The sequence below is a fragment of the Ooceraea biroi genome, chromosome 3, assembly GCF_003672135.1.
Source record: "Ooceraea biroi isolate clonal line C1 chromosome 3, Obir_v5.4, whole genome shotgun sequence".
NCBI lineage: Eukaryota > Metazoa > Arthropoda > Insecta > Hymenoptera > Formicidae > Ooceraea > Ooceraea biroi.
The window spans coordinates 1,471,901-1,482,211 of record NC_039508.1 but is presented as its reverse complement, the minus strand read 5'-3'; the positions used below and the strand labels follow the sequence as shown (position 1 = coordinate 1,482,211).

General features: G+C 42.2%; 1 protein-coding gene across 1 annotated transcript; it reads right to left on the bottom strand.

Annotated features, from left to right (window-relative positions):
• Window positions 1–1,675: 1,675 nt before the first annotated feature.
• Window positions 1,676–9,538, bottom strand: LOC105283113 (glutamyl aminopeptidase). Its single transcript, XM_011345581.3, has 15 exons — window positions 8,597–9,538; window positions 6,794–7,015; window positions 5,589–6,021; window positions 5,271–5,418; window positions 4,913–5,186; window positions 4,538–4,708; window positions 4,368–4,465; window positions 4,151–4,285; window positions 3,767–4,065; window positions 3,612–3,697; window positions 3,375–3,502; window positions 3,015–3,224; window positions 2,677–2,932; window positions 2,464–2,596; window positions 1,676–2,383 (listed from the first exon to the last, which is right to left on the bottom strand). The coding sequence occupies exons 2-15, from the start codon at window positions 6,984–6,986 to the stop codon at window positions 2,008–2,010; spliced, it is 2,940 nt and encodes a 979-aa protein (XP_011343883.1). The 5' UTR covers window positions 6,987–7,015; window positions 8,597–9,538; the 3' UTR covers window positions 1,676–2,007.
• Window positions 9,539–10,311: the final 773 nt, after the last annotated feature.

Below are 10,311 nucleotides of genomic sequence, written 5' to 3'. Positions count from 1 at the left end.
GAAGGCACGCGTATCCTCTTTCCATCAGCGGAATCTGCTTCAGGCCTCTCTCCCGCGATCTTGCAATCGGTGACTTCTGTCATTCGCTCTGAAACACGTTCACGTAACAGGCTGTATACATTTTGTAGAAAACGACCCAAGAGATATAAAATGCTAAGATTTTATCGCGGAGGCGCGGTGACGTCATGGAAGACTCATTCCTGTGAAATATTCAGCTTGTCTCTCTAAAAATGTAAATTTTCGCCTCTTGCTCGTGCGAGAAGTCGTGTCACAAGTAAAAGAGAGACCGAAATGATAATATTTTTATTATTGCTTTTGTGCGTGATAATAGAGCCATTTCCATTTTCATGGAGCTTTTGATGTTAGCCGGTACCGTGGATCATAATAATGCGGTGATGAGAAGGGCTCTGGAAAATATATGGGCGGTAAAGCCAACCAGAAAAAGCTTAATTTTCAAAATTGGAGCTAAAACGAGAGAAATCCACGGGGAGAAATGAACCAGACACAATGTCCGTTACGGAGAAACTTGCTCAATTACGTTACCAGCCTTATAAATTAGGCGAGTCGTGCGTGCCCGGGTAAATCCATATTTTCCGCTTAGTCGCGGAATTGCCGCAGATTTGTAATTAAAACTTTTCCATCCCTCCGTTCCACCGCGTTTCGCTTCACACGGATCGATCGGATTTGTCGCAGCGACATGTGAGCAAAACCTGCAAAATAATCGTGACAGTTTCCCTCATTTTTGTAATTACTACGAAAAATAACGAAAAATAGAAATAGAGGGAACGTACGTGCAAACATGTATATTACAAATAATATCTCTCTGAACTACGGTATTCGGAATAAAAGCGATTACTTGCGTTGGCGCCGCTGCGAAATTGCCACATATTTCAATTAATTGCATACCAGCATTCGTCATCGCGACATCATATTGTTACAAAACTGCCTTCTGTTTACAATATCATATCAATGTGATGTACGTCACAGGCCTGTTTCGCATCTCCTGACTCGGTATTTTTGCCGTTGGATTCTGCATTTGGTCAGTTGCAGCTCTCGATAGTGCAAATAAAATGGGGAAACGATGCCCACGATTCTCCGTTCCATTTCTCGATAAACTCGTCGGTATCTCGCAAAAATATTTTCACCGTTTCCGTTGACCATTGCAACACCAGAAATGGACGAAATAGACACGCGCTTATTTTCGATCGCCGCCAACGCAAACTGAAATAATAAAACCGATCGTTTTGTTGTGCGAGCGAAAATGTGATTTCCACCGCGCGACTTGATCACGCAGACTTTCGGAAAAATTACAAGCGGAAACGGATCTTTGATTTTTCTTCTTTATTTTCACGGAACTTCGTTGCGGAGAAGGGTGAAAAATGAAATATTCCGTGAAATAAATAAAAGCGCGTGGTCAATACGTATGTGAGATATATTCGAACGTATCGTCGCGCGGAGCATCGCGAATTAAAACCGTTTCTTGCCATCTATATTACCTCATTTATGGCAATAATCGGACCAATCGAACGCGCATTAAACCAATTTACGAGAGAAATAAAGTGTAATACAAATCGATCTCGCAATGGATCCGACCTTGACGTATTTTCGTCTGTTGCATCCTGGGAGGCAATTCGCCGTCCAAACTTGGAAGAACAGCAATTGCCGAACAAACGAGTCGTATTTAATCAGAAAATTATATTTGTATAAAGTATATTTGAGTACAAGATACTCTTTCTTATTCCTTAATAAAACGCATCGCATGAAATATGTATATTTCACATAAAATGCAAACTGGTGTCACGATTCACGTGACGATGTACTTGCGGTACATCTCGAGCGCGCTTTCTTCATCAGAGTAGCGCGACATTAGTCGCAATATTATATAAAATCACGATTAATTGCCCGCATGCATGGCTAAAAAATTTTTTCTTTCAATTGTTAGACTTCAAGTCCACTCAGAGCGCCATCCCGAGGATGGTCTTTGGTATGTTTGCACGTTCACCCGATTTAATAGTCCTCCACGTGCGCGACGAGCCAGTTCTCGAGCTTCTCGGCGTTCCTAGCGAGCCACTTGACGTTCTTCGAGACGGTCTCGAGAGCTTTGGCGCGGCTGTATGCACCGGCACCTGCTTCTGGGTATTTCTCGAAGAAGGCCTTCATCTCGTCCAGCTTCGTTTGCGTGGCGAACGATCGTGTAATGGCCGGTATGAGGCTACCCAGATATCGGTCGTTCAGCGTGTACCTATCCACCAGGAACTCCCAGTTGTCGCGCACCCAGTCCCACACCAGCAACGTACCGTCAGGATTGCCGGAGATGAGTATCAAGCAGCTCAGGAAATCTTGCGAGCGAACGTATTCTGTATTGGTAGCCTTGGTGATGAATCTGAAACCCAGAAATTATTACTTGAATAAGATCTTGAATAACGCACACGTAAAACTAGGCTGTCACAGATTGATACTGACTCCTTCAGGATCGCAGTGGACCGTATGCCTGCCAAGCCCCTCATCAGTTCGATTTTCTCGCTGGGATCAGTCTCGCGTTTGAACAGATCGAACATGAGATGCCAGTCGGCCTCGTTCGAAACGTGGCGCATACCTGACGGGAAACTCACGTTGCCTTAAAAATTTCTACAAATACGATAGGATCGATGATGATAATTAGTCAGACGGACTAACCGTAGTAATAAATTACAGAACGTATGTTGGGATCTGGCCATGTGTCTCTGGGATCATTCAGCCACTTCTTCAGCAGCCATCCCGCTCGTTGCAGGCAGTCCGTATAATTCATCGCACAGGCGAACTCGAGCACCGTTCTTCGCAATCTGTCGTCGACGACGGTTGACGATGCATTATCGTCCTCGATGACGACGAGAGTGTCATTGACAGTCGAACTCGCGTCATAAATGGGTTTTACAAGTTTCCTGGCGAACGCCTAAGAATTCGACACGCGAGTCAAAATGATTTCAACAATGGCAGAAATAAATAAGATATTTCAACGATATTTGATGCGTTACCTGAAATAGTGATGAAATCGAATTCGATTTGGCGGATAACAAAGTGTCTATTGTTTTCAATTTGGAGCTCGCGACTATCCAAGGAATAGCCTGGTATTCTTCACTGAGGTAAAGACTTATATTCAGTGCGACGCTGTAGTCCAGCTCGCCAGCTTCAGCCAGATTAAAGACGTCGTCTAAAAGATTTACTCGGTCTGCTACTGAGAAATTCTACAGAGAGAGAGGAAAAAGATTAAATACAGTAAAAAAAAGTGAAAATGATTAATAAAAATATAGACTACAATGAGAAAATAATAAAACTGTCGAGATCAATATCGATTTGTATTGATTTTATATTAAATAAGACAAAATTATGCATACCATGTGCTGAGACCGAAGCAGGTCTTGGAACATTTTCCAGCCATCCATACCGTAATTGACACGGTAATAGCCGACTTGCTCCACATTTAATTTGATCCATTCGGTATCTTGCTCGGCGTCGATCAGTACTAAAAGAAGATACAAAATCTTGCAGAAAGACAAAACGCAGAAAAACGGGAGAGCTGAAGTCTCCCATCGTATCGTAACTTATGAAGTCCTTCATTACGAAGTGCGTACCTTCACTCGCATTTTTATCGAACCACATCACAGCAGGTTGTTTCTGTTTGTTCGTGATATAAGTGATGGGCACGGTCCATTTGTATCTGTAAGATGTGACATCGTTACGCAGGTAAGTCTCAGGCAAGCTTCTCAACTAGTATTCCGAAGCTCACCCGTAATCCGACTTGGAGGGATCGAATTCGGCGTCTACATTGGCCAGGAATCGTTTCTGGTTCAGCACAAACTTATTTCCGGATCTGGTCACGTTGATGACGGGATAGCCCTCCTGTCGCAGCCAAGTGTCCATTATGGCAGTTACGTTCAGTTTGTCTCCAACCGAGTCCTGCAACACGCTGAAAAGATCCGCGGTTTCCGCGTTCGCGTACGCGTACCTGTTCAAGTAGGTGCTGATTGCACCGTAAAAAACGTCGGGCCCGATAAAGTTCTCCATCATGCGAATTATCGATGCACCCTGAAGTGAAAGATAATTGAAATCAATCGGTAGAGAAAATCACATCGCCAATGATCATTCTCATTCTCGAGTAACGCAGTCGTACCTTTTTATAGGATATCTCGTCGAAAGCGGATGTTATCTCGTCCGGATTCTTAACGTCATGAACAATGGGATGAGAGCTCAGTTGTGCATCGGCAATCAACGCCGAGTATACGACATCGGCGAGAAATTTCTCCATCTGAAAAGAGCATCAGTATACAAATATCTCCTCTCGCGTTTGTTGTTCCATTAGATCGCACGTTATCAAGAAGAGAACTGACAAATTTCTGGTTTGGCAGAATTTCATTTGCGCTTTTATACGACATGAACGTAGCGAAACCCTCGTTGAGCCATAAATCATTCCACCAGGACATGGTAACTAAAAAGACAAGGATACGGCATGTTCTAATCAATTCGTAATTGACGAATGGTGTCGCATGGTAATACTTACCAAGATTTCCGAACCACATGTGAGCCAACTCGTGACAAACCGTGATGGCCACGTTGTACTTGTCGATGATTGAATTCGTACAGTTATTATAGAGAAGTGCCGTTTCCCTGTACGTAATCATGCCCCAATTTTCCATAGCGCCGGACACAAAATCCGGGATAGCGGCCATATCTACGTAACACAAACAGATCAGTTACTCAATCAGTTCAGAGATTTATATAAATCAATAATTATGTCATGTTAATATTGAAATTAAAATAATAAATAAATAACTAATAATTCTAATATTGAAGTTAAAAGTTAATATTAAAATTAAATTAACTTTCCACGCCTCAGCTCAATGAATAAAGAACTGATAACTCGCGTATCGCTTACCGAGTTTTGGTAATGGGTAATCTATTCGGTACAAGTTTATGTAATACTCGATGGCCTTCACACCGACGTCCAGGGCAAAGTACTTCTTCTCGTCCGGCTGGAGTCGCGTGGTGTAAACGCTGACTGGAAATTCTCGGTCGTTTAAGCCCCTTGCCATCTTAGTCACGGCTACGAAGTCGCTGACGATGAAACAAGCCAGGTACGTCGACATGGGTACACTCTCCGCAAAGTGCACTGTTGTCAGACCCCGCGCTGGCTGATCCACTACGGTGTGCTACAGAAACGAATAGTTTTTCAATCAGCTATAACGATTTTAAAGGCAACTATAAACTATAACGTTACTGAAAAACCCATTTACCTTCACATTCATATTGGACAAGGCATTGTAGCAATTACCGTTAGGATGAACCAACTGAATCGTAAACTTCGCCTTGAAACTGGGTTCGTCGAAGCATGGGAAAGCTTGCCTGGCGTAGGTCGGCTCAAACTTGCTAGTGGCGATGAGCCTGCAAATTAAACCGTATAATACATATTGTAATCATGATTCAATGACATTCCAGGAACTTTTGGAATTTTTTAAAATAAACCGTGGTTTTATTGACAGGTGTGTACTTAATGATTAAACGACAAGCTTACTCGTTATTTATTATTATTTGTTATATTCATTGTGTAATACCTGGTTTTATTGTCGGCTTGCTGGTATCTGCTAGAGTAGAATCCAACTATCTTATTCTCAAGACTTCCGTTAAATTCCAGGTACAAATTGTACAAGCCCGGATTGAACTCGTTCTCGGTTGACACCACAAACATTTCATTCTTCGTGGACTCGCTGGTGGATGAAATATTAATCTCGACGTTCTCCGCCAGATCGTAAGACTTCAGGCTCACAGATGTGATGTTGAGGTTCTTCTGGTGCAGAGCAAGGGTCCTCCTCTTGTCGAGTACATCCAGAAGAATAGTTACGTTTCCGGAGAACTTGCCCTTGTCCAGATCCGGGTACAAGAAAAGGTCATAGTGCATGGGCCTGACTTCCTTGGGCAATCTGAAGCTCTCACCAGGATCCGTCAAGTTCTTCATCATTGCTGTGTATGCCTCTAGTCTGTCGGAGTCTATGCACAGCGAACATCAATATCTTATCTTATTATTCGCAGATAATGCTCCTATCATTCACAAATAAAGTGCACGGGCGGCAAGCATTATCTGTGCATGCCTCTAGTCTGTCAGGATTTATACGCAGAGGACACCAATATTTTATATAATTAAAATAATTAGTTTTGTTCCACCAGGAGAATTCAATAACAAAAACTTTTGCTTTAATCGACTGATCTGGCAATGTATTAGTTAACAATAAAACACAGGCGCCTGTTTTATTGTTAACTAATAAATTGCCAGATCGGTCGATTAAAGCAAAGGTTTTGTTATCTTATTATTCGCAGATAATGCTCCTATCATTCACATACAATAAAGATCAGTGCACAGCTGGCAAGTATTGTCTGACCATTCATCTGATATTATCTCCAGCACAAAATATTCCGAAAGGAACAATCGCTATGGCCATAGATAATTACAATACAGAACTTTTGGGTCTCAGGATTTTTAATTTGCCGCCAAACTGTCACGAGACTCGAGGTCTGCTCTTTTCAGCTGCACTCCCTGCACCTTCTCTCAATCTTCATTTTGTTTCCTCTTCCCTCGAACACCCGATTATTCGCTTACTTCAAATCGAAGCGCAGAAAGTGCAGGAAAATATTGGAGCCGAAGGGAACGGATCTGTGGCAGAGTTTCCGCATGCTCGATACATTTTGAAAACGAGGACGAGTGAATTCGAAATACATTCGGCGGATAATTTCGCTGTCATTTTGGCGTCCATAATATTCTCACCGTAACTAGCCGCCTCGGCGGTCTGGTCCAGCAGGACGACCAAGGTCACTAGACAGGTGCAAGTCAGGCTCAGGATGAAGCACACGCCGCATGTGAAGCAGATTACCCCGGAAGTGACGTTGCCGCGACAGCGCGCTTCCGAGATCACCGACGTGGCGCCGCCTTTCGGACGTTTCTGGACTCTGTTGACCATTGTGGCGCAGCGGAGCCGCGTAATCTAATCTGCAATGCACACCCCTCGGGTTCACGCGTCAGTTTACCGAGTTTATCTTACCCGCTCTTATTTTGCTGTTTAATTTTGAAGCGCCTTCAACACGCGCGCTCTTACGTGGCAACCAGGTTAATTTATTTTTCACTCTTACGTGGTAAATAGGTTAATTTTTTTTTCACGAGTTCATGACTCTGGAACGTCCATTTTAATTTGCAACTAATTATAGAGCTAATTATGTAAAGTTAATTTTAAGAATTTGTAGTAGGGAAGAAATTACTGGGTGCAAATTAATTCGCTGTTTCTGTTGAAGAAATTAAAATTGTTATCTTTATTATAAAAGAATATTAATCATATCAGGGCCACTTCGACCAAAGTTCAGTTAATTTAATCGTCGATTAACTCACTCTTCGTCTCTTTCTCAGGCAGGTAGTTAGAAAAGGACGAAGAGTGAGTTAAACTACGGTTAAAGTTAAACGGCATTGGTAGAAGCGGGCCTCAGTCTTCGAAATATTCACTATTATTTTCTAGTACTTTCCTTCATCTATCATGCAGCTGACGAATCCCTTCTCGAAGAAAAAAGAAAGTAAATGAAGGCTCATTTTTCAAACTTTCTTTGCAAAAGAACACCGAATTAATTTGCATACTTAATATGATGATATTTCAGAGTGGCACTTTCTGAACTGCATGTTTGACACGCAAATTGCGAGTACGATTAATCGCGTGTTGCGAATTCGAGATGTGATTTCGAGTGATTTTGCGATTGCAGTTTACTCTAGGTTTATGCAAAGTAAATATTGTCTCTTTCAGATTTCGGAACGTAACGGAACGTAACGGGATGGCAGGTGAGTAATCTCACACATTACTACATATTTGACGAATCCGCACAATCGAACGAGGAAATTCGTTTCCTAAATATAGGCAACAAGAACTGCGTGATATCTCAGGAACGACTTGCTGCATTTGAAGTATAATATTGAATTGATTATAAAAAGTTGTTCCTCAGTTGATCCCGCATCGCGTGCAGTCGGCTGTAATAAATAAGCGCGATAAATTATTGATTATCGTGCTATAATAAAGTCGTCTGAGAAAATTACTGAAAAAATCCATTGTCATTTATTATACAATAGGTCATTCATTATTGATGCCTTAATTAAAGCGTCTGTATAAACAATTAATAATTGCAGCGTTTAAAACATTGTTTAAAAATCCATCGTGCTTAATCACTCTAACCACACGCGAGCAGGATTACACGCAGTAGCATAGCTTTTTATGGTCTGCACGCACGTCGCTTGTTACGTGTGCGATTAAATTACGATGCATTCATACATTAAACTTGAACTTCTCCGTTGCATCATTCCTCCGTAACGAGATTAAGGAGTCACGATTAAAAAAGTTTAGAAATTCTAAACTTTTTTTCGCACGGACCGCACGCGCGTTGATTGAAACTTGATTTATAAGTTAATTTCGCGAATTAATCTTCCGATTCGTTGCGCTTCAAAAATTTGGTCGTTATCACGACTACGTTACGCTGTTATACAATTCGCATTTAATGCAATGATCTTTAGTGCATGAGAGCGTGATCAACAACCTACCTGAAACGTTCTGGAAGAAGGCTGTATCACGGTGGTATCACGCCACGCTGAAAGCGAATCCTCCAAGAAACTTTGTAAGATTGATTCGAAAATCGAATCGCACAACCACAGCTCAGTCACGCCTTGGACTCGTAACTTTCGCTTTCGAAATTACTTCACCAAGGTGTGCTACGGCATACCGAATAACGTTTTAGTTTACCGATCACCATGCAGATCTCGTGCACGATCGCGAGCTATCGTTATCACTGCACTTCGAGGGTCCAAGAAATAATCGAATTGCCTCGTAGTCCACACGCGCCGCGTAACATTTCGCGATCTGTCCGTTTAACGGTGATCAGATTGCTTCTAGTAGTACTCCACTTTTTACCGACTCTCTTTTTTTGCCCCTTGATTTGACGCCGCTTTCAGAACGGTCAAGGTAATCTTCGTGCCGTTAAGTAAATTAGATAGGAATTTTAGCGTAATCTCGACGCGATTGCACAGTCTTGATTTCTTTCCTGATCGCAAGTGATCATTCGACAAATCGTCCTATCACGTTCTGCTGCTCTGTTCTTCCATTGAGGATAAAAATCAGGATATTCGAAATAATCGCAATTTAAAATGCAAGTCTGTCCACGCTCATTTTCACAAAAACCGCATTAAGGCAATTGTCTTTCTTACAGTGATCTTATGGATCGATGATGATAATGATGTCCCCTTGAACATTCTCGTTTGTTCTTTGCCAATAATGCGATGCTATCCATTGCAATTTTCCCTGGAGATCTGTTCGAAGTCTAACGATCTCTTCGTCGCATTTTCTAGCTTGAGCAGAGACGCAAGAAAATATTTAGAAAGAATCTTTCTCTCATTGTACTTGAGTCACGATTATCTTTTCATACTTTGGCACGAAATGCACAATAAATCAAAATGCAGCGAAAACTGAGAAGCAACGCGAGATCGTGATGGAACGTTATTGAAACGAGAAATTCGAGAAACGAATTCGAAGCTCGGTGTTCATCATCCAGCTTCGCTTTGAATTCCTTCTCGCTGGATCATCACGAAGAAACTGCGCGCCGACTGTCGACGTCGGCGTCCAGGAGCCGATTTCGTAGCAAAATTCGCTCTTAATTGAACGAGACTCGGCCGACTTGCATACGAATCGCGAGCAATTGGGTCGAATTATCCGTTGCTTACGCACGCGTTCATTAACGTATGCCGAAATTAGTGCAATTAGTGTCCTCCGACGAATAAATGGAGCGCACCCACGTCGTGCTTTCGTAAAAGCGCAATTACGTCTGATTCATCACAAGTAGGTCATTACGAGAATAAATCGCATATTCTATGAATCAAACGAGCGAACGACGATACACAACAACGATACGTCATCAAAACTTGTAGCGAAATGTGGTTACATATAATTTCAACGAAACGTGAAGTCCCCACGAAATCTCTAAAAACCAGACCTCATGCGAATTTGTATCGAGTCGTGATTACGTCAGATAATTGCGAAAAATATCGCGTTATCAGCGAGTAACAATATACCGCCCGTGTTGCTGTACCGTGCAATTATGCCGCCTTGATATAGTTACGATTGCTCGACTAGTATAATTTATTTTCTTATCGCCTGTGCCGTTCGATTCGTCATTTAAAATCCTGCGACATTTATATCCCGCAGATCTGCACGACGGAATTCTCACCTTGCAGAGCTGTCAGCGATATGGACAGAACACGTATTG